The following is a 23,531-nucleotide window of genomic DNA, read 5'->3' as shown; positions in this document are numbered from 1 at the left end:
AAAACTTTACTGCGTGGCTCGAAATCACGTGCACCGGTCATTATTTGTTGTGTTGCGGTGTCAGGCTTAGTCTGCACTCCGGCACAGCTGCGTGGCGTGTGTCGAGCAGCGTGAAGACTTCCTCGCTAAAAAGGAGCACAAGTTCTTCAGCCTGGAGCACTGTTTATTGTTTACAGGAACAATAAATGTCCCACAAACATTTATGAGCACTTAAGCTTATGGTCTTTCCCCATAAGTGTGAGGTCCATTTTTCACCAGTGTTGAGAGGGCGGCGGGCGGTGCGGGGCCAAGCAGGATGGGGCGGGGCGGGGCGGGGCGGCAGGGGAGCGAGACACATGCCGTTATTGTTATTCTTGGTGGTCTCTTACCCATCTTTAACTTTTTACGTATATATTAATTTCTCGCTGTCCTGAAAGTGAATGAGAAAAGCCTTCCTGATTAACTAAGTTTAGAATAAAATCCGTCACGCTCATCTCCCCGCGTGGTGCAGCCAGCAGGGTGGCGGGGCGGCAGGGCGGCATTATGGAAGCGGCCTTTGTGCCAGGCCGGCGCGTGTGACCAGTCACGCCAACGGCGACTTAGTTTCTGTGCCTCCCTTTGACACACCTTCAGGAATTCCCCGGACCGCCACCACATTCTCATCTCCCCGCGGCGAGGCGCTAACAAAATAACCTGGTGCGCTACACGCCGCCTATTCTCTCATTCACGTGACAAGGAAAAGTCGCGCCCAAATTTCGAGGCGAGTAGTCATTGTGGGACATGGCGAGGGATCATCACTTATTCATCTGGACGGTGTGCACCAGGGAAGCACTGCGCGCCCACGACACTGTACACTGTAGCTGGATACTGGCTGGATGAATTCTTGGGGACGGATTACTACAGTTTAGGTGGAGTGGTGGCGAGCCGAGGTTGCCTTCCAGAAAACAGGCCACGCCACGCCGCGCCACGCCACGCTGGGCTGGCTTTGTGGCCGCCGCTTAGAGTTGGTCTATTTTCTCACAATGTTCAGTTTATACAGCACAGTATTTGTGAGACGCGCGTCCCCGGGCGGTGAGTGGCGGCGGCTGCTGTGAGGCAGAATTGGAGTAAGAATATTTCTCAAAATGAATTAGATTAGAACCGCGGACAGAATATGTCTGTATCTATCTGCGAATTCTCTCTCTCTCTCTCTCTCTCTCTCTCTCTCTCTCTCTCTTCTTTATCTATCTATTCACCTGCTATCTGTCTATTTATCTGCAGTGTCTATTCCAGGTCAGATATATATATATATATATATATATATATATATATATATATATATATATATATATATATATATATAGATAGATAGATAGATAGATAGATAGATAGACAGACAGAAAGTGGCAGGTATGGGCAGTGAGATACGTCCATTTTCCGTGAAAAGGAACAAATTATTAAGGCGTGGTAAATGTCAGTGTATCAGTATCAGAACGCCTAACCTTTACAGGGAGATAATTTTTGCCTTTCAGGGAGACAACTCTTTTCGGAAATTATGTTCTGTAGGAATAGTCGAAATTGTGTGTGATAGAGAGAGAGAGAGAGAGAGAGAGAGAGAGAGAGAGAGAGAGAATGAATAATGTCTACTTAGCACAATTCTCTAAAAGGTTAATCTTTCATCTTTCTCTCGTCTCCCAAAGGTTAGCCACCAATTCTCTGACACTGTAACATTTATCTTCCCGTCAATAATTCCGCCTCCCAGTCTCCTCAGTAAGGCACGACGCTCCTCTGGTCGTTAGTATGTGTGAGGGGCGTCGCGGCCTCCACCGTCAACACTAGTGGATGCGCCGCCAGCCCTAATCCAGGAGGAGGAGGCGGCGGCACCACAATATCCCTCCTCCCACACACACACACCGTCAGTATTCGTGTCTGCTTCTGAAGGGAAACTCTGCGCCGAAATTAGAAAGGAAAGTAAGGCAAGATTAAAGAGAAGATCGGCGTGAATTAAGGGAGGGAAATGTAACTAGAAATATTGCGAAGAAAATCATGAAAGCAGCTCTCCGTAACTAGAAAATAAAGTAAGGGAGGATCGAAAACATTGGAAAAAAAAGTTAGAGAGGATTAAAGAGAAGATCAGTTTGAATTAAGGGCGGGAAATGTAACTAAAATATTGCGAAAAAAAATCTAGGAAGTTCTTCTGCGTATAACTAGAAAATAAAGTAAAGGAGGATTAAAAACATTGGTGAAAGTTAAAGGGAAAAAATGACGAAAAGATTTGCAAAGAACGTAGAAAGTTTGTCTCTCCGAAATTAGTAAAGAAATAAGGGAAATCTTGCTGCAAATTAAGTAGAAAGTAATAAAAGATATGAAATAGAATAATAAAACATAAAACTATTAGAAAAGGAATCTTGTCAACATTTTTTCTCTAGACAAGAAGAAAGTGAAGGGCAATTAGAGAGGGAAAAATTAATGTGAACCAGAAATAAGAATATAGAAAGGAAAGAATTGAGGAACCATGCGTGCTTTGGGGTCCGAGGGGTCTCCAAGCGCACGGGTTCGAATCCTGTCCACGGTCTGAGTGCAGGTTGGGCTTCCTCACTCAGGGCAACGGTTTCCTAGCGGGTGGGCTTTGAGATAGGAGGTACCCTAAAAAGTATCCCCTTTAGCCCATAAATTCCCGTGAAAAGCCCACATGGTATAAAAAAAAAATAGAAAAGAAAGCTTCATTGAAATTACAAAAAGTAAAGAAAAATTAAAGAGAACAGAATCGTAGAAAATAGAAAATAGAGTGAATAAATAAATAAACCAGAAGAGGAAAAAGAAAAAGAATATAACAGTAGAGAGAAAGAGGCAAAAAAAAAAAAATCAGCAAGGAAGAGGAAAGTGGAACAAAATGAAAGAATTAAAGCATTACGAAATAAAGTAAGAAACAAGAACAAATTAGAGAAAGAAGTAAATAAAATAAGTAAGTAAATAAGAGAAAGTAGGATAAAATAAAAGAGAATGAAACTGTTACGAAAATAAAGTAAGAAACAAAACCAGAGAGAGAGAGAGAGAGAGAGAGAGAGAGAGAGAGAGAGAGAGAGAGAGAAAACATACCACTTCAAGGTAAAAAAACACCATTTCTGAACACAATACTCATGGTTTCTTACTTATTGTTCCCTTTTCACACTAGTTCGTCTTTAGCCACAGTTTTGAGTGTCACCTGGAAATCATGTCATTCCCGACCTTTATAAGAGTTGATTCACTGGAGAGGAGGACAGGAAGGGATGAAGGGAAGGGGAAGAGAAGAGGAGGTGAAGGGGAAGAGAAGGGAAAGGAAAAGGGAAGTGAAGGGAAAGTAAAGAGGATAAGGAAGGGAAAGAATGGGGAGGATAAGAAGGGAAGAGGAAGGGAAGACAAGGAATGGGGGAGATAAGGAGGACAGGAAGTGAATGAGAAAGGGTAAGTGAAGAGGAAAGTAAGGAGAAGGGGAAGAGAAGGGAAAGGAAAGGGAAAGGAAGGAAAGGCAGAAGGGAATAGGGGAAGAGAAGGGGGAAGGGATGGGAAGGGAAGGGGAAGTGAAGAGAAAGGAAAGTTGAAAAGAAGTGAAGGAGAAGAGGAAGAGAAAGATAGGTTAAGGAAAAGGAAGGGAAGAGGAAAAGATGAGGAAAAGAAGGGGAAGTGAAGAAAAAGAGAGTGAAGTGATGGGAAAGGAAAGGAAGTGACTGGGAAGGGGAAGTGAAGGGAAGGGGATGTGAGCAGCGGGTGGGGAGGGTTGATAATCCCGTCACTGGGTTGTAAAGGTGGCGTAAACAGGATTTATAAAGCTGCTTGGTGTTGGCTTTCATATTAGAAATTGTGTTTAGGGGGAGGAAGGGAAGGAAGGGGGAGGGGGGTACATGTGTGTGCTTGGCGGGGGCAGTATGGATAAATGTGAGCGTTGAGAGAGAGAGAGAGAGAGAGAGAGAGAGAGAGAGAGAGAGAGAGAGAGAGAGAGAGAGCGCCAGCAGATGTAACACACAGGCAGAGACATGAGTATTGACTGACCAACGGGTTCACACACACAGAGAGAGAGAGAGAGAGAGAGAGAGAGAGAGAGAGAGAGAGAGAGAGAGAGAGAGAGAGAGAGAGAGAGAGAGAGAGAGAGAGAGAGAGAGAGAGAGAGAGAGAGAGAGAGAGAGAGAGAGAGAGAGAGAGACTCAACACACTGACAAATATAGATAAACACACACACACACACACACACACACACACACACACACACACACACACACACACACACACACACACAAATCAAACACACTCACACACTGATACAAGCACCTGAGCACACACACACACACACACACACACACACACACACACACACACACACACACACACACACACACACACACACACACAGACAAACAGGTGGCCAGGCAAAGGGGGAAGTAAACCCTGCCAAACACCACGAACTAATAAAGCCACTTCCAACAATACTCGGGAGGAACACTACCCACTTGAGGCGCTATATCCACACAAGGCCACGGCGGCGGAGGAGAAGCGTGAGGAGGTCTTATCAGGTAATAGAGCACCTTATGGGCGTGTGTGGGGATCATGTGTCAATATTTGGCCATTTCCGGGCTGGCCTCCCTCGGTTGGCAGCACACACGTCCCCTGTTTGCCTCCCCTGATGAGACCCGGACACAGCAGGCTGGAGATGTGTTTTCTGCCTCGTGTATCAGCCAGTTATTGATGGTGCTGTGAAGTGGTCTAGTCTGGTCTGGTCTGTTCTGGTTTGCTGTGTTTTGTGGCTCATCTTACTATCTATTTTCTCATTTTTTTTCTTTTTCACTTTTTTTTTCTGGAGTTAAGTGGTTCTTTAGCTCCTTTCATTACTGGGACACATTTTTACCTTGAGATTTGTGAACGATTATGGTATTTTTATTGACATTAGGAAGGGTGTATGGACGTCAAATGATTAATGGCCGTAGTCTTTACTATTTTTACCCCCACATTTTTTAAACTGTATAGGAAACACGTCATGGTACTCGAAAGATTATGTAACTATCCTACATAATTTTTTTCCTTGGAGATCATAAACTGGTATCTTTGCTGCAGTTTTAGACTCGAATCTCTTATTAGTATAGTTTCAGAACTTCAACATGACTTTTCTATTTTATTCTCAACTGAAACGGTTTTGTTAAAGTACTCTTGCTATCAGATTTACCTACGAGACTATAAACTTATTTTTTCACCGCATTTTAGACTGAAATCTCTTCATATAGCATACACATGTTATCATATTTGCAGTGGAACCTTCAACACATTTTTGTTCTCAGCTCCACACTCAGATCACGATAATGTTGAAATCCCTCGCTATCACATCCACACCAGGCTAAGCTATTTTCATACCTCTCCTTCAGTCTCTAGTTCCTGTGGGGTGGCGGAGCGAAGAAAAAATGTATACATATATCATAAGACACACACGCACACACAGACACACATACACACAAGCTATTCACTGTTTTCTTGTGTGTGTGTGTGTGAGAGAGAGAGAGAGAGAGAGAGAGAGAGAGAGAGAGAGAGAGAGAGAGAGAGAGAGAGAGAGAGAGAGAGAGAGTGTAGATTGCTCTGTACGATTTGAACAGTTGATGAGGGAAGTCTCTCTCTCTCTCTCTCTCTGGACACAGTTTGCGAATAGGATGGAAGTCTGAAAGCATCTCACGACCTCTCTTTTATTTTTCCTCGAATGCTGCGTCGGGAGAACTGGATGGGGCTAGGCGAGGCGGGACGGAGCGTGATAGAGCGGGCCATGGGTATAGCAGGGCGTGGATGGGGCTGGAGTCAGGGCTCTCGTGGTGGGAGGGAAATAATAGGTTGGGTGCTACTTTAAGATATTGGTGTGCTTTGTAATTGACCATACACAGGGGGCACGAGGGAGGGACGTTTTGTAGTATGCACAGGAGAGTCTATTCCTGGAGGGTAATCAGGGATGCAGAGAAAGAACGCGAAGAAAACAAAGAGAGAGAGAGAGAGAGAGAGAGAGAGAGAGAGAGAGAGAGAGACTAAGACAGAGAGAAAGCCAAATACACACAGAAACAGAAACAGAAATGGAAACAGAGAAACAATAAACACAGAGACAGAGAGAGAGAGAGAGAGAGAGAGAGAGAGAGAGAGAGAGAGAGAGAGAGAGAGAGAGAGAGAGAGAATGTCAAATACATACGTAAGATAGAAACAGACAGACAAATAGACACACAAAGAGAGAGAGAGAGAGAGAGAGAGAGAGAGAGAGAGAGAGAGAGAGAGAGAGAGAGAGAGAGCTCCACTTGGGATGATGGGAGCCGGCCCGTTCTCTCAAGCGTCGGCAGATGACCCGCGGGGAGATTGGATGGAACGGCTAAGGAAAAAAGTCTTCAGGGGAAACCGTGTGGTAGATTGCAGAAGCTTGATGAAGTACTGCGGCTTTCTCCTCCAGGGCAAGTGTAAAATGCTCCCTAGAAAACCGCCCCCCACAAAATTCCCGAGTAAACGAGGAGCTAAAGGTTTCTGACACTGAATGATGGCGAGGGAAACGACGCTAGAGGGAAAAAGGGTAATAGAGTGAAATGTATTAAAGTGAAATGGAAGCTTTTTTTTTTTTGCTTTGTATGGGAAGGGTAAATGTGGAGGAAGGGCAGATCTGGGTTAGGAGTAGAAGGGATGAGATGTTACAGATACGTGGTGAAAAGGTTATAGAAGGAAGTGTGTTAAATTGTAACAGTGAAGCTTTCTTGTTTTTGCTTTGTATGGGAAAGATAAATGGGAAGGGAAAGGGTTAGAAGGGAAAGGGTTAGAAGGAATATGATGTTAAAGATAAGTAATGGAAAAGTAATAGAGAAAAATGTACTGAATTGAAATAATAGGTTCTCTTTTTTGTTTTGTAATGGAAGGGAAGGGACGAAAGGGTTAGAAGGAATGGGATTTTAAGATAAGTGATAAAAGATAATAGAGGGAAATGTATGAAATTGAAATGTAGGGAGGGGTTTGTTTTGGATGTATGGGAAGGGTAGATGAGAAGGAAGGGCTGGGTTAGAGTGAATGCGAAAGATTGATGTTGAAAGGTTTAAATGAAAATGGGGTTCTTTTTATTGGTTTGGCTGTATGTGAAGGGTAGATAGGAAGGAAGGGCTGGCTGGGTTAGAGTGGATGTGAATGATATCTGTTGAAAGGTTTAAATGAAGATGGCGGGGATCTTTTTTTTTCTTTTGGTTGTATGGGAAGGGTAGATGGGAAAAAGAGGCCTGGATTACAGAGGTGTGAAAGATGCATGATAGAGGATGATAGGACAGTGAATGCTGAGTGGGAGAAAATACGTTTGTTTGTAAATGTTTTTTCTTTAGATAAAAACTCTTGTATAAAACTGATGAATACTGAGAAATGGTGATGTGGGAAAAGGTTATGGATGAAATTGGAAAAGAGAATATGAACACTAAACAGAAAAAAATAAAAAAAAATGTCCTTCAAACCAAATACTACAAAACAATTAAAAGGAAAAGAGAATGACTGAAAAAAAAAAAACGAAATTAATAAAGTATGAATTTGTAACCCGAGAGAAAAATACAACTTAAAAAAACAAAACAAAAAAGTTAATGAATAATAAAAAAGAATATAATAAACAATACAAATGAATGAAATAATGAAGCTAAGATTGAAAAAAAAAGAAACTATGAATGTTAAGGTGAAGATTTTAACAGTGAAAATAAGAAAAAAGAAACTGAAGGTGAAGGAAAAGATTTTAACCGTGAAAATAAGAAAAAAGGATAACGACACCCCCCCTCACACACACACAAAAAAAGAAAAGTGTGCATGGGTAACAATCCTTTAAAAAGACAACCAACAATAACACCACCACCACCACCACCACCACCACCACCACCACCACCACCAACAACAACAACAACAAATTTAAACCATGAGGGAGGAAAAACACTACCAAGAAAAGAAAAGAAAAGAATAAAAGGAAACAAGAGCAGGAAAGAATAAAAAAATAAAAATATAAAAAAGAGAAAGAAGGAATAAATAAGAAAAATAGAAACAACAACAGGAAGGAATTAAAAGGAAAATAGAAATAAGAACAGGAAGGAATAGATAAAAGGGAAATAAAAAACAAGAGAAGGAAGGAATAAGTAAGAAAAACAAAAACACAAGAGGAGAAGGAATAGAAATGAAAATAAAAACAAGAAAAGAAAGGAATTAAAGATGAAAATAAAAAAAAAAGACAAGGAAGGAATAAAAATAAAAATAAAAACAAGAAGAGGAAGGAATAAAAAGGAAAATAAGAACAAGGAAAGGAGTAAATAAGAAAATAAAAACGAGAGAAGGAAGGAATAAAAAATAAAAAAAAAACAATAACAGAAAGGAATAAATAAAAGGAAGATAAGAACAAGAGAAGAAATAAACCAAAAAAAAAAAAAAAAAAAGAAGTGATAAATAAGAAAAAGAAAAAAAAAGGAATAACAAGATCAGAAAAAAAAGGGAAAATAAAAAAATAAGACCTGACAATAATGTTTTCAAAGTAGTCGTGTTGAATTATCAGGTGTAAATAAGCCAACTTCTTCCCCTCGACTCTTGCTTGATTCACACTTGGCCCGTTAACCGCTTTTTATCATCCCCAGCGGAGGCGTTCCACTGCTCCCCGCCGCTCTTGCCTTGCTTATTCCTGCTCCGAGACAAAAGCAAGTTGTAAATGCGAGAATCTTTGTAATAGCACAGCATCTTTTCCCTTTATGTCTTTTCCATTCCTTCTTCTCTTATTTCTGTCGTTCGCATTTCTCATCTTCCTTGTCTTCCTCCTCCTCTTCCTTCTTCTTCTTCGTCTGGTTTTTCCTTCTCCTCCTCTTCTTCCTTCTTGGTAAATGCCTCGTGGGACTAGAGCATTTTCCTCCTCCCTTCCTTGATCCTCCTCTTCCTTTTCCTCCTCCTCCTCCTCCTTCTCCTTCTCCTTCTCCTCCTCCTCCTCCTCCTCCTCCTCCTCCTCCTCCTCCTCCTCCTCCTCCTCCTCCTCCTCCTCCTCCTCCTCCTCCTCCTCCTCCTCCTGTACTCCTCCTCCCGTACTCCTCTCCTGTACTCCTCCTCTCCCTTCACTCGCTTCTTACTCCTACATTTCTGCTCTTTTTTCTCCTCCTCCTCCTCCTCCTCCTCCTCCTCCTCCTCCTCCTCCTCCTCCACCTCCTCTTCTCCACCGCTATTGACTGCCTCGTTTCCACCTCTTTTTTCCTTCCTCGCCTTGTATTCATGCTATTTACAGTTCATTTTAGCGTGCGTTTTTATCCGTCTATTTGTAATACACGCCTCTCTCTCTCTCTCTCTCTCTCTCTCTCTCTCTCTCTCTCTCTCTGTTTTTTTTTCGTTTTATCTCATTGTTACCGTTTATTTTTTTCTTTGTTGCTTTGTTTTATCTTTTCATGTTTTATTTTTTGTCTCTTTTATTGGCATTGTCTTCTTTCATCACTGCACTATTTTCTTTTACCGAGGTTTCTGTTTTTTTTTTCTTTGTTCTTTTTCTTTTTCATGAGTTCGTTGTTACCGTCATCATCATCATCATCATCATCTTCTTCATCCTCATCACCATCATCACCATCATTACTTACTTACTACATTACGTCTCCTTTCTGACATTTTCTAGCCGATCTATCCCAGTTCTTGTTCACGTGTATCACCACCAGCAGCACCACCACCACCACCACCGCTATCATCACCACACTACTACTACTACTACTACTACTACTACTACTACTACTGCAACCACCATCACCACCACAGTCTCTGATGTTTATCTTTTCTTGTTTTCATATTCATCAATTCAATGTTTTTTTTTCCCATTTTTTATTCACCACCATCATTACTCGTCTTATTATTCTAATTATCTAACTTTTTATCAGCGTTTGACACCACCACCACCACCACCACCATCACCACCACCATCACTTCCACCACCATTATCAGATATTCACCCCAACACCTACGCTTCCTTTCACCACCATCGCCACCATCACCACTATTACTTCCTTCACTGTTATCACCATCACTGGAATAACTTAGCTTTGCATTCCATAGACCACCACCACCATCACCACAAGTATCACCACCACCACTATCACCACTATCACCACCACTGATACCACCTTTAACTCCTTCAATACTGGGACACACTTTCTATATTATTTTTGCGCATGACTCGACGATTTTACTTGCATTAGGGAAAGTCTATGGAAGTCAGAAGATTAATGGCGACAGTCTTTATTATTCTAATCCCAACATACGTTTCTGAAGCTGTGTCTTAAAATACCCTCACAACATGCCAAACTGTCTTAAGATGCCCTCAAAGCATAACAGACTATCTTATAATGCCTTCAAAACATGCCAAACTGTCTTAAAATGCCCTAAAAACATCCCACTGTCTTAAAATGTCCTCAAAACATGCCAAGCGGTCTTAAAAATGCCCTAAAAACATGCCAAGCTATCTTAAAATGTCCTAAAAATATGCCAAGATGTCTTAAAATGCCCTCAAAACGTGCCAAACCGTCTTAAAATGCCGTCAAAATATGTTAAACTGTCTGAATGGATTATCACCACTAGTCACTCACCCCAGTACCTTCTTTGTCTCCCCCAGGACGCTACGATCGCGGGGGCCTCCAGCACACCATCACCTGGGGCCGCGGGAACAGCCACAACTCAGCAGTGTTCGGCAACGGACCCACCAACGTGACAGCTGTGTTGGGACATCGCGCCAGCCTCCTGCCAAGTGAAGAACCTCGGCCATAAAGATGTGAGTGTTTCTGGTGTTTAGTTGAGTTGATTTGTGTTACTACCATGTTCATTTGGATTTGTTAATGTCTCTCTCTCTCTCTCTCTCTCTCTCTCTCTCTCTCTCTCTCTCCATTTTTTTTTCTTTTAGATGTCGATGCTCTTAATTTCTAGTTTACTTTGTAGTTTTGGGCAATAAAAGATCGTGAGTATTCGTCATTAATGATAAAAGTATCTGTGTCACTCTTAGGATTTTCGATCTGTTAACACGTTTTGAAAATTTTAATATGTAAGTTGGTTTCAAGATGTCTTCCCTTCGCATCAAACATTCCTGCGATCTTCCTCACTCTAGTAGTCACCGCTCCCAGACGCCGTTCCCTCCTTCACTCTGCTCCCTCCATCTCCCTTCCTCCTCCTCCTCCTCCTCCTTCGTGTCGGTGTTCATAAGCTATTCATAGGAGGAATACAATGCTTGTGTCTTGTAGGAGAGAGGTAGAGCGAGAAGGAGAGCGAGAGAGCAGTGCCTTCCTCTTGCATTCATTACCTGTTAGTTAGACACACCTGTGCTGGGCCGTGATCGCCGCCAGGTGCAACAACAACAACTCTGCCTCACATTCATCACTGTCTCGCCTCGCTACAACACGGCCTCCATTCACCTGAGCATGTACCTGTGAGGAGTTGTAGGCACAGAACAAGACACTACGACCATTGGTTATTCACGGCCCACCAAGTCTCCAGGGCCTAAATCAGGAGCTTTGCCCTTTCGTCTAAAGTTCAAGGAATCGAGGAAGAATTGTGTGCCCGTGCCTTGGGAAAGAATTACGTAGGAGTCCAGGGATTTTAAACCAGGATTATCCCCTTCAATACTGGGACACGTTTTTACCTTGAGATTTGTGCATGATTAGACCATTTCATTCACATTAACAAGGGTCTATGGAGTCCAAAAGATTAATGGCCACAGTCTTCACTATTTTAATCCCCCTCACGAGTTTCTGAAGTTGTATAAAATCATCAAATAGTAACCGGAATGAATATGGAAACGCATCATGGTGCTCAAGGGTTTAAAGGTATCTATGCTTGCAGGGGCAGTGGCAGGTAAGGGCAGGGTAGCTTGAAGCGGCTCTCTATACCCGGGTAACTGCCTCGCGTGGAGCTGCTGCGAAGGACAAACTTTACTCCTATATCGATTGCACAGTTCTCTCTCTCTCGTGTTGTAGTTTTCCGGCGGCCGTGTGTTGCGTCAGGCCAAGCTCCGGGAAAAAAAAAGCACATCAGGAAGCGTGCCTCTCTCCCTCTCCCTTTCCCTCTCCCCGTCTCAGGTGCTATACTCGTATCCCAAGGGCTCCTCTCTCATCCGGCTTCTTCCACCACCCCCTGTGATTAGCCTCGCCTGCGCCCCGCTCCTGCACCTGCCCCTCCCAGTTTTTTCCGAGGTAGTAATGTTATGGAAGCTCCGTCCGCCTCCTCTGTTTGCCGCCACAAAACCGTCCTAAGTTTGGTGTACAGATGAAGACAAGTAGGCAAAGTTTCACTCGGCCCTGATGCCGCTGACCCGTTCCTCTCTCCCGCCCATGGAAGTTTAGGCCGGAAGGGAAATTGTAGGTAAAGAAAGTGATGAAATATTTATAGTGCGGCTTCCCAACTTACCTGTTAGTAGAGTCCTCGCTTCGGTTTTCACTTGTACTTGACTAATAGAAGGTGAGAGGAATGTTGGGTATTTATGGCAAGGTGGCACGGAACACACAGGTACGCCAAATGATAATCACCTGAGTATGCTTTGAGCTTATAAATTAAACTATTTGCATGTATTTATGGTTTGAATTTTAGTAGTGCAGGTAAAGGGTTATGATTTGAATGTACTAACTAAACTGCAGGAATTTGCCTTGAACTTAACTGAACTGTAGGTAAGTATCTGTATTTTGAACTTTTTGACTAAACTGCAGGTAAAAAGAAATATGGCCTTAGCTTTTAATTCCTTACAGTCAGTGTTTTGAACTTAACCCCTTCAGTATTGCGACACCTTTCTACCTTGAAATTTGTGTACGATTTGAACCATTTTATTGAGATTAGGAAGGATCTATGGAGATCAGAAGATTAATGACCACATTCTTCACTATTCTAATCCCCACATAAGTTTCCAAAGCTGTATAAAGTCACCAAATAGTAAGCAGAATGAATATGGAAACGCGTCAAGGTACTCAGTAGATCAACTAAGCCATAGGTGAATATATCGCTTTGAACTTCACGAAACTGCAGGCATAAGAAATTGAACTTACTGAAATAAAATAGAAAACATGAAACAAAGATACAAGTCACCGTAAAACACCTTGAGACACCAATGATCGCCTGCGCTGCACCTTTCCCCACCTCACACCTGAGTTACGCCTTCAACTTACTAATAGAATGCTAATGAATGGAATGGTGGAGGGATTGTCTACTCCGGCGAGGTTATTGCTTAGCTATTCCACCTGAAGGAGCAACATGTTTGGTGGAATTGCCTGCACGCCATCTGAGGGCTTACCTCTGGAGCTTTGCCTGATTACCCGCGGGACCAAGCGTGGTGTTCTGGCTTCAATCATGGTTCAGGGGCTAATTCTAACATTAATAAGGTTGGATAATCAAATTTGAATCTTCTTGCAGTCTTTACTTTACATTAATAAAAAGATTCCTATGCCATCCTCAGACTCCCCTTCCGACTATACATAATCCTATTTAATTAATTTAGGGACTGGCACCTCAGTGGGATTTTTTTTATCAATTATTTTTTTGCCTTTGGCCGGATTTTCCTCTTACATAAAAAAAAAATCTAGTATCTCAGAATTATCGGTAAGTTTTTATTTATTTATTTTTTTTTGTGTTCCTATTTCACTTTATCTTCTCCTGCAAGCGTTTTTCTACATACTTATTTAACCCCTTCAGTAGAACAACCTTTTTTCATATCTCTTCTGGTTACTATTTGGTGATTTTACACAGCTTCAGAAACTTATGTGGGGATTAGAACAGTGAAGACTCTGGCCATTAATCTTCCGACCTGTATACACTCTTAATGTAAATACAATCGTCTATTCACATCCAGAGTCAAGGTAAAAATGGATTCCAGTTCTGAAGAGGTCAACTTTTTCTTTTCCTGTATAAGAATAAGTAATTTTTTTGTTATATTCCTTTGAACTTCTCCTTGGTAAAAATGTAGTTTATTTATTTTTTTTTCTCTCTCTACGTTGAAATAGTTTCCCTTTACGTAAGAACAAGCTGGGTTTCATTTTTTTCTAGTATGTTTATGGCTGATTTATTTCTTCCTGTATGGGTCACAATTTTTCATCCCTATTTTCTTTTTTTCTTTCTGTATCCATGCCCCATTTGCTTCACGTATGTATAAAGAAGCTTTTTTTTTTTGTATCCTTCTCTTACTTCTCTATTTTTTTTTATTCGTTTTTCCTGTCTTACTCTCTGCCTTACCTACTTTTTTTTTCCTATTTATTTTTCCCTCATATTTCTTCCTTCAATCTCAACTTTATTATGAGAAAAAGCAGTTTTTTTTCTTTCATCCTTCTCTTACTTCTCACTTTTCTTTTGTTCTTTTCTTCCTGTCTTACTTTTTGCCTCCCTACTCTTCTTTTTCTTGTTTATTTTTCCCCTTTATTCCTTCCTTCAATATCATCTCTATTATGAGGGAAAGCAGTTTTTTCCCATCCTTCTCTTACTTCTATTTTTTATTCATTTTTCCTGTCTTACTTTCTGCCTCTTCTACTCTTCTTTTCCTGCTTATTTTCCTCCTTTATTCCCTCCTTCAATCTAAACCTTATTATGAAAGACTAAAATTTCTTATACTTTTCTTAATTTACTTCGTCATTATTTACTTTTCCCCTTCTCATTTTTCTTTATGGTTATCTCTTCCCCTCTTCCTTTCCCCTCATTTCATTTTTTTCATTTCCTTTTCCTCTTTTCCTTCTCCCATTTCATTTCGCTCTCATTTAATTTCTTCCTTCCCCTCTTCCTTTTCTCTCCCTTCTCATTTTCTCCCATTTCATTTCCCTCTCCCACTTCAATTCTTTCTTTCCCTCTCCCTTCTTCTCCCTCTTCCTTTTCTCTCTCTCCCTTTTCTCCTTCTTCCTTTTCTCTCTCTCTCCCTTCCTTCCCTCTTCCTTTTCTCTCCCTTCATTTTCTCCCTCTTCCTTTTTCTCTCCCTTCCTCCATTTCATTTTTCTCTTTCCTTCTTCCTTTTCCCCATTTCATTTCCTGCCTTACCTCCTTCCTTTCAATCTCAGCTTTAGTGTGTGAGAATAAACATTTTTTCTTCTATTTTTCTTACCATATTTCTCCCACGCTTCTTATTATTCTCTACTCTCCCTCTTCCTCCTTTCTGTCTCATCTGCTTTATCTCTCTGTTTGGATTTTGCCTTTAGTATGTGATAAGTTTTTTTTTTTCCATGTTTTTTGTCTTCCATATTTACTTCTTCTTTTCAGTTGCTCTTGTTTTTGTGTCTATCTCCTTTTTTTTCTCTTCCTCTCTGTCTCTCTCTCTCCTCTCTTTTCTGTAGTCAATTTTCTTGTTTTTTTTTGTTTTTTTTTACTGTTTTCTCTTTCTCTTTTTTTGCTTCTTCATTTTTCATCATTTATCTTCTTCCTTCTTGCCATTTCTTCTTCCTTCATAACTTCCTTTTCGTTTTTTTCCCTCTTCTCTGTAGCTCATATTTCTTACGTTTTCTTTATTGTTTCCTCCTTCTTCTTCGTTTCTCCTTTATTTCTCTTCATTTATTCTCATCCTTCATGCTCTTACTTCTTCCTTCATACCTTCCTTCTCTCATTTTTTTCTCTCTTCTCTGTACACAATCTGTCTTATTTTTCTTTTCTGTTTCCTTCATTTTTTCGTTTCTCCTTCATTTCTCTTCATTTATTATCTTCCTTCTTGCCATTCATTCTTCCTTCATACCTTCCTTCTCTCATTTTTCTTTTATATACGTACAAGAAGTCAATTTTTTCTCTCCTCTTTGTCATTCTTTCCTCCTCATTTACCTCCACCTTTCTTCTCTCTACGTTCCTCCATTCCCCTCATCTTGGCCTTCTCTCCCTTTCTTCTCTCTTCATCAATGGAGATAGAAGGAGAAGAAGGAGAGAAAGAAGGAGGGGAAAGAGGAAAGAAATAAGGAAAGGGAGTTAGACGCTTATGCGAGGTTAGTTGTCTCCAAACGTGTTGGAGGAAAGAGAGTGAAGGAGGGAAAAAATGTGAGAAACTAGATATATTCAGTAAAAAAGGAAGGAAGAATGGAAGGAAGGAAGGAAGGAAGGAAGGAAGGATGGGTGGAAGATAAATGACACTAGCTGGAGTAGAATGTTAACGAGAGAGAGAGAGAGAGAGAGAGAGAGAGAGAGAGAGAGAGAGAGAGAGAGAGAAACGAAAAAGAGACAAGATGGTGAGATGATGAGGAACGAAATTTAGAAACAAGTAAACAAGAAAGGAGAGGGAAGATGAGATGATGAAAAAAAAAAAAGTAAAAAGGAAAGAAAACAAGAAAGGAAGAGAGAAAGAAGATAATGAAGATAAAAAAAATTGAAAGAAAGAAAAAAAAGAAAAGAGAGGACAATAAGAATGGAAGAGGGAGAGAAGATGATAAAGATGAAGAAAATTTAAAAAAGAAATAAAGAAAAAAAGACCAAAAGGAAAGAAGGAAGGAGAAGATGAAGACGAAGAAAATTAAGAAATAAATAGAAAATACAACAAGGAAAAAAGGACGAGGAGGGAGAAAATGATGAAAATCAGGAAAATTTAAGAAAGGAAGAGAAAGAAGGAAGAAAACAAAAAATGAAATGGGAAAAGATGAAGAAAAATTTAAAAGGAAAGAAAGAAGAAAAAGGAAAGATAACAAGGAAGGAACAGGAGGAAGAGATGATGAAGAAAATTAAGAAAGAAAGAAGACAACAAAAAGGAAAAGGAGGAGGAGGAGGAGGAGGAGGAGGAGGATGGAGATTTAGAGGCATTATTAGGAGGATCACCTTGTCCTAAAAAGAATCGTGTTGGAAAAATATCTCCACTTTGGACAACCTTCATTTGCTGTTTTTCCGGCGACATCAAAGGACTGCGTAAAACATGGCCGCAGGATATACACACACACACACACACACACACACACTAGGAGGGGATAGAAAAGACGGGAATTATGACATGGAAACGAAGAAAGAAAGATGGAAAGCAAGAAAAGAAATACTAAAGCAAGCAAATAACAAAGAAACGAAGAAAGGGAATAGAAAAGAAAGCAAGGAGAAAAATTCACTCTTTACACACACACACACACACACACACACACACACACACACACACACACACACACACACACACACACACACACAGGGTATAAAAAAAGGAAATAACGTGTAAGAATGATAAGGAAAGTAAAAGATAATAAAAGGGAAGGATATCAAGGAAAAAAAGACAATTTTCACACACACACACACACACACACACACACACACACACACACACACACACACACCTGTTTCATGTTTGTTTATATTTTTTTTCCTTTATTTTTGTTTATCTTTTATTTGTTTTGGTTGGATGGAAAGATGGAGTTGGTGTGTTTGAGGATGATTTTCTTTTTTTTTTTTTTGCTCTTTTTTTCGTCTTGCTTTTTATCTTTTATTTTTATTTCTTTATTACTTTTCCTTCTTCCCAATTTTGTCTTCGTAATAATAATGATTTCCTGACTTTCTTTGTGTACAGTCTTTGTCTTCTCTTTCATTAATATTTCCTTCAATTTCTCGTGTTTATATTTTGCTCTTTATCATTATATTCTGATTTTTTGTGACCTTTCAATCTTCCAAATCTTATCTTTGTAGTATTTAGGATTTCTTGACCTTTCTTCTTTTTTTGTCTCTTAATATTTTCTTCTTACTTATTTTCTCATTTTCTTCTTTATATCTTACTTATTTTTTCTTATATTTTTTTTGTACTTTTCCCTCTTCCAAATTTCGTCTTTGTAGTGATTATGAATTCTTGACTTTTCTTTGATAATGTCCCTCTTATTTTTCTCTTAGTCTTTTTTCTTATTTATTTCCTCCTTTTTTTTGTCTATCAGTTTATTCTAATTTTATTTTTTACTTTTCTTTCTTCCAAATTTTGTTTTTCTAGTAATTATGATTTCTTAACTTTTTTTTTCTTTAAAGTTTGATGATGTCCTCCATTTTTTTCTCTTAGTATTTTCTTCTTCCAAATTTCCTCTTTTTTTTCGTCTTTATATCTTCCTCTTTATCATTTTTTGTGACTTTTTTCTCTTCCAAATTTTATCTTTTTTCTTTACAGTTTGATGATGTCCTCCTTCTTTTTTCTCTTAATATTTTCTTACCTAGCTTCTCTTTTTTTTTTTTTTTTTCGTCCTTATATGTTGCTCATTTTTTTCTTATTCTTGTAACTTTCCCCTGTTCGAAATCTTGTCTTTGTAGTAATTATGATTTTTTTTTTACTTTCTTTCTTTCCAGTTTGATAATGTCATTCTTTTTTCCTTCATATTTTCTTCTTACCTAATGATTCGTCTTTTTTATGAGTTTCCTTCTCTCTAATTCAGTTTCCTCTTCACTATTCATTATTTTTCCACCAAAGTTTCTACGTCGTTTCTTTACTTTACATATTTTTCTTCATACGTTTTTCTTACCTCTTTTCTGTTTGTCTTTTACTCACCTTTATTTTACCTGTGCTCGTTAAAAAGGTATATGCACAGGTGTATCTTTACATTTAACCTTACCTGTAACTTCTAACTCCATTCACTTCCTTGTAACTTATCTTCAACAAATCTTTCACGCACCTGTAATTTATCTAGGTTAATTAACTTTTAACTGACGTACCTATGACACATACATATGACTTATCTAGCTTAATTAACCCACCTGTTTCATATTTCTAGATTACCAGTGACTCAACCTAGATGTATATGCACCTTAATTAACTAATCCGTAACTCACCTCTAATATACCTGTAACTCATCCATAACACACCTGTATTTTACCTTTAAACTCACCCAAGACACCTGTAACTTATCTAATTCCCCGTATCTCACCTGTAAGTCACCCATATTTACCTGTGTTCACCTGTATGTTGCTCCATTGCGCGTGTTGCTTACCTGTGCGTCTGTGGCCCTCTGTGTTCACTCACTTCGAGATTATTGATCTGCTCGTCTTTCATACCTGTCTTTCATACCTGTCTTTTGTCTCCCGCCAGGTGTCTTGGATTCGCCAAAGGGACCTGCATATTCTGACAGTGGGAATATTCACCTACACGAGTGACGATCGGTTCAAGGTGAGTAGTAGAAATAGTGGTAGTAGTAGTAGTAGTAGTAGTAGTAGTAGTAGTAGTAGTAGTAGTAGTAGTAGTAGTAGTAGTAGTAGTAGTAGTAGTAGTAGTAGTAGTAGTAGTAGTAATAGTAATAATCGTAGTAGTGGTAGTAGTACAAGTGGTATTAGTGGTATTAGTAGTATTAGTAGTGCTGTTGTAGTAGTTGTAGTAATAGTATTGTAGTAGTAGTAATAGTAGTAGTAGTAGTAGTAGTAGTAGTAGTAGTAGTAGTAGTAATAATAGCAGTGGTGGAGTAGTAGTACTTTTATTAATAGTAGTATTGGTGGTGGTGGTGGTAGTTGTAGTAAAAGCAGCAGCAGTTGTGGTGGTGCTATTGGTAATATTAGCATCTCATCAACCATTGGATGAGGCAAAGGAATGAAGGAAAGGCTTAATGAATCAAGTATTATATTTCTTCTCCAGTACACACACAGCAGTCTTCACTCGGAAACACTTTGCTCTCTCACCACCACTATTTAAAAGGGCCGGTCTCTGGAGAGTGCTTGTCCTGTTCATAACATAGAAATCGTGTTAATACCTCAACTAAAGATACAAAACTCCCTGAAATAACAGTGTAACCAGCTAAAGAGGATTAGCCAGATGTGTGTCAGTGTATGGTCCGCGTACTGTAGCTCGCCGTGTTTCTGGTAAAGTATTGTCTTTGCGCCGCTTTGAGTCGTGTCTCCCACTCTGAGGACTCCGTGACCTAATCTTATCTGGAAACAGCAGCGCGGAATTCAAGGGAAGGAAAGCAAGAATAAGACCGCCGGGAACACACGATGAATAAATGTAAATATGTGATGGTGTTATTCTTGGCGCACATTTACTTGTCTTATTTTAAATGCTCTTCTACGAGTAAATAGTTTCTTATGCATACACAAAAGTTTTCATTGAAGTTGGCAGCCGTGCACTGTGACAACTTACTTTTCTTTGCACTTTGGTCTTACCTCAATATGGAACACTTAAAAAAAGATTATCAAAACACATTTCGAAAAACATAAATTTGCTCTTCGTAATTGTTCCGAGAAACTTTATTATCATTCTGTTTTTGTCAAAAGTGGAATTCATTGTTTTCTAGATCTTATTTTTTTAATGCTTGGTCGGTTTGCCATTTTTTCAGCTGTTCAATATGGCTGACCTTAAAACTTATGATACGTGGGTTATCCCTGTACTAAACACGCACAATCTTTCATCCTCATCCATTAACCTGTCTAGTCTGGATGAAACCTAACCTAACCTAACCTTACCTTACCTAACCACCTTCACTTTTCATCTTCATTCATTTACCAGTCTAGTATTTTGATGAAACCTAACCTAACCTAATCTAACCTTACCTCACCTACATTCACCTTCCATCCTCATCCATACAGCTGTCTAGTCTGGATGAAACCTAACCAAACCTAACCTTTTCATCCTCATTCTTTTACCAGTCTAGTATTTTGATGAAACCTAACCTAACCTAACCTAATCTAACCTCACCTAACTAACTTCATCTTTCATCCTCGTCCATACAGCTGTCTAGCCTTTGGATGAAAACTATCAACGTAATATCGCCCTCTTTTAGTCATTGTCCTATTTATTATAGCTCCTCAGAATGCTGAAGTATGTGTCACCGAGTACTTCTGAAAGACTTACCAAACCTGTGTACGCTCCCGTTAACCTTTCACCTCCCGCTTCTGTCCGATGAATAATGCCAGTACTATTATAACAAGACTTTCCTCTCACCGCCACCTGCGACAACTGGATTATGAACGATCCTGTCTGCGTCTCCTGCGTACCTCGATTTCGTGTCTTTTATCTCCTGAGCCTTCCCGATGCCGCCCTGCTCTCTACCCTTCCCAGTTTCGTTTCCTCGATCTCGTACACTTTACCCTTCGCTTCCCTCAGTCTCCTCAGCTTTATGCCCTTGTTCTCTTCCTTTTCCAGCTTTCCAGCCCCTTGTTTTCCTCCTATTTACTCTTCTTTTCAGTCTTGTGCCCTTTTCATGCCTTCTAAACCTTCTCCTCCTCTTGGTCTTCCTTTCACTCTTTCCCAGCTATCTCCACAGCTTTGTGATCTGGTTCTCGTGCCTCCCCAATCATCTTCAGCCTTATGGCACAGTTCACTCCCATTTCCCAGCCTTCTCCTTCTGCCCTTTCTCTCCTCTCGGCCTCTCTTTCTTCTAGCACATGCCCCCTCAAGTCACTCTCTCTTTAGTCACGTACCCTTCCTCTCAGCACTCCTTCAGGCAGGTCCTCCTCAGCCAGGGAAGCGCCGCGCCATGAGAGTCTCTCCGCAAATTGAATTTATTAGTGTTCAATAAATTTAGCGGCCTTTCCTTGCTGGAGCGTCCCGCCCTAACGACTGCCTCTCAGTGTTTTCCATAAATGTGAATTTAGTGTCCTCTATAAACTTCCCTAAGGCCACTCGTGCGTATGGCTTGCCGGAGATCCATATACATAAAGCATTGAGTGTTTTATTGTGCCAGAATTACTCAGTCCCAGCGCAGCGAGGCGTAGGCACCGAGGGGCAAGGGATGCTGACGGGGAGGTGCTTGCCAGGCTGCCGCGACCCCAGGAAGCACAGCGGGAGAGTTACGGCGACTCACGGGAAGAGTAACTCGGAGTAGGGATATGAAACGGTGGGCTGGCCTGGCTTGGAACCTGTCCAGCTAAGGTTATGTCCCGTCTTGCTGTGTGTGTTTGGCCACCTCCTATCCTTCCTCTCCTTACCTCTCTCCGTTCCTCCATTCTCCACTTCCTCTCCGCTTGTCTCGCCATGATAAAGAGCATTGAAGCAAAGTCTCTCTTCCAACTCCCTTCCGTTTCTTGTGCCACCTTTCCCAGATAAGCCTAAAGCGTTTTTTTACTCGACTGTTATTTTTTTTAGTCACTCAAACTCCGACCTTTCCGGTGCCCCATCCCTTTGCCCTCAGTAAGTGCCACCCTCCCTCCCTCCTTCCCTCCCCTTCCAGCGGCACTGTTCCCCATTCCCCTCCTCTCTTTCTTCACCACACCAACAGTGACCACCTTGTAAGTAAAAAGTAGATACCAGCTTTAGCCTTTCTCCCTGCCCAGTTTCCTCTGTCCTCTCTCCTCTTCTTCCTCTTCTTCTTCCTCTTCTTCCTCCCCCATTAACGCCTTTCCCTACTTCCATCTCATTACAAGAACTCCCTTCCCTTATTTTTTTTTTACCCATTAATGCTCTTCCCTTTCCAGTATCTCCTCTTCCCCTCCCCCATTAAGGAACTTTTTCTCTTTTCCTCTTCCTCTTCTTTCCTCTCCTTGTCTCTCTCCTTTTCCTCTTTCTCTTTGTCCCTTTCCATGCTTTTCTTAGTAGTGTGTCTCCTTCCCAATCATCAAGGCAATCTTTCAATCTTTCCTTTATCCCCTTTTTCTTCAGTCTTCATCTCCTCTTTTTTTCCTGTTTTTCCTTCTCAATCCCCACTCGTTCTAGTACTTCTCTCGCCATCAAAGCAATCTTTTCTCCTCCTCCTCCTCCTCCATCTCCTCCTCCTCCTCCTCCTCCTCCTCCTCCTCCTCCTCCTCTCTTCTCCTCCTCCTCCTCCTCCTCATCATCATCCTTTAGCAATAGGTCATCATCACAGATACATTGTTGAATCAGCATTTTTCTCCCAGAGTGTCTCGCATTTTCCCTTCTGCGTAAATCTCTTTCACCCTCCTCCTCTTCTTCCCCTTCCTCTTCCTCCTCCTCCTCCGTACTACCAACCCCCTGTTCACCCACTCAACCTCTCACTCTTGTTCTTTCGCCCTTCCTTTTTTTTTTTTTTATTCTTTCCCTGTGTGACAAAAATACAATACCTTTTTCTTAAGACTGATGTGTGTGTGTATTTCATAAAGAACATTTCTGTGTCACTGTGTCTCTCTCCGTGTGACATTCCTTCCTTTTGTCACTCGTCCCCTTGATTAATTTACCTTTCAAACATTTATATAGTCCTGTTTTTTTGTATATTTACATTTCTTCTAGCATTTCCCTCCATCCTTCCCCTTTTATCTTCCGGTATCTCATCCTTCCCGCCATTTCTCAGCCTCGACCTCTTTCAATTGTATGTTTATAGCCGCTCCCTGTAACCAGAAACGAACGAGAGAGAGAGGGAGGAGGGGGGCGAGGGAACATGGCAAGGATTTCTCTATCTTCCTCTATCTCTCTCCGGCCTCTCTTTCTTTTCCCCGCACCATTTCCAACAAAGAGAGGAACTGTATAAAAATCTTGCTTAGAAATGAAGTCTTCCTCGGGCTGTCCCTGTGGAGTCAAACGAGGGATAAAAACTGAAACACCTCGCAAATGGAACTCTGAGCTAACTTTTCCCTATTTTGTGAGGAAATGTAAATAGAGTTTTTTTCTCCCATTGTGCTGGTGTATCCGCCGCTCACTGACTGCCGGGGAGGTGCGGGGAGCGTTCCGTAGACTGACTGTAGGTGATGGGTGGCGCCGGGAAATGAATGTTGGGAAGTAGAAGCACGAGGAGGAGGAGGAGGAGGAGGAGGAGGAGGGAATA

At 40.8% G+C, this 23,531-nt stretch overlaps 1 protein-coding gene across 1 annotated transcript in view; it reads left to right on the top strand.

The window, feature by feature from the left end:
- Positions 1–4,539: 4,539 nt before the first annotated feature.
- LOC123499278 overlaps positions 4,540–23,531 on the top strand; it is a 66,022-nt gene continuing 47,030 nt past the window's right edge. The window contains 6 exon segments of the mRNA XM_045247079.1: positions 4,540–4,685; positions 5,236–5,360; positions 8,580–8,639; positions 10,577–10,700; positions 10,702–10,732; positions 18,920–18,997. Of these exon segments, the coding sequence (XP_045103014.1) occupies positions 4,540–4,685; positions 5,236–5,360; positions 8,580–8,639; positions 10,577–10,700; positions 10,702–10,732; positions 18,920–18,997 (564 nt within the window).

This window comes from Portunus trituberculatus, chromosome 49, assembly GCF_017591435.1.
Source record: "Portunus trituberculatus isolate SZX2019 chromosome 49, ASM1759143v1, whole genome shotgun sequence".
NCBI lineage: Eukaryota > Metazoa > Arthropoda > Malacostraca > Decapoda > Portunidae > Portunus > Portunus trituberculatus.
Note: the sequence above shows the minus strand (reverse complement) of the source record. Positions and strands in the feature narration are given on the sequence as shown.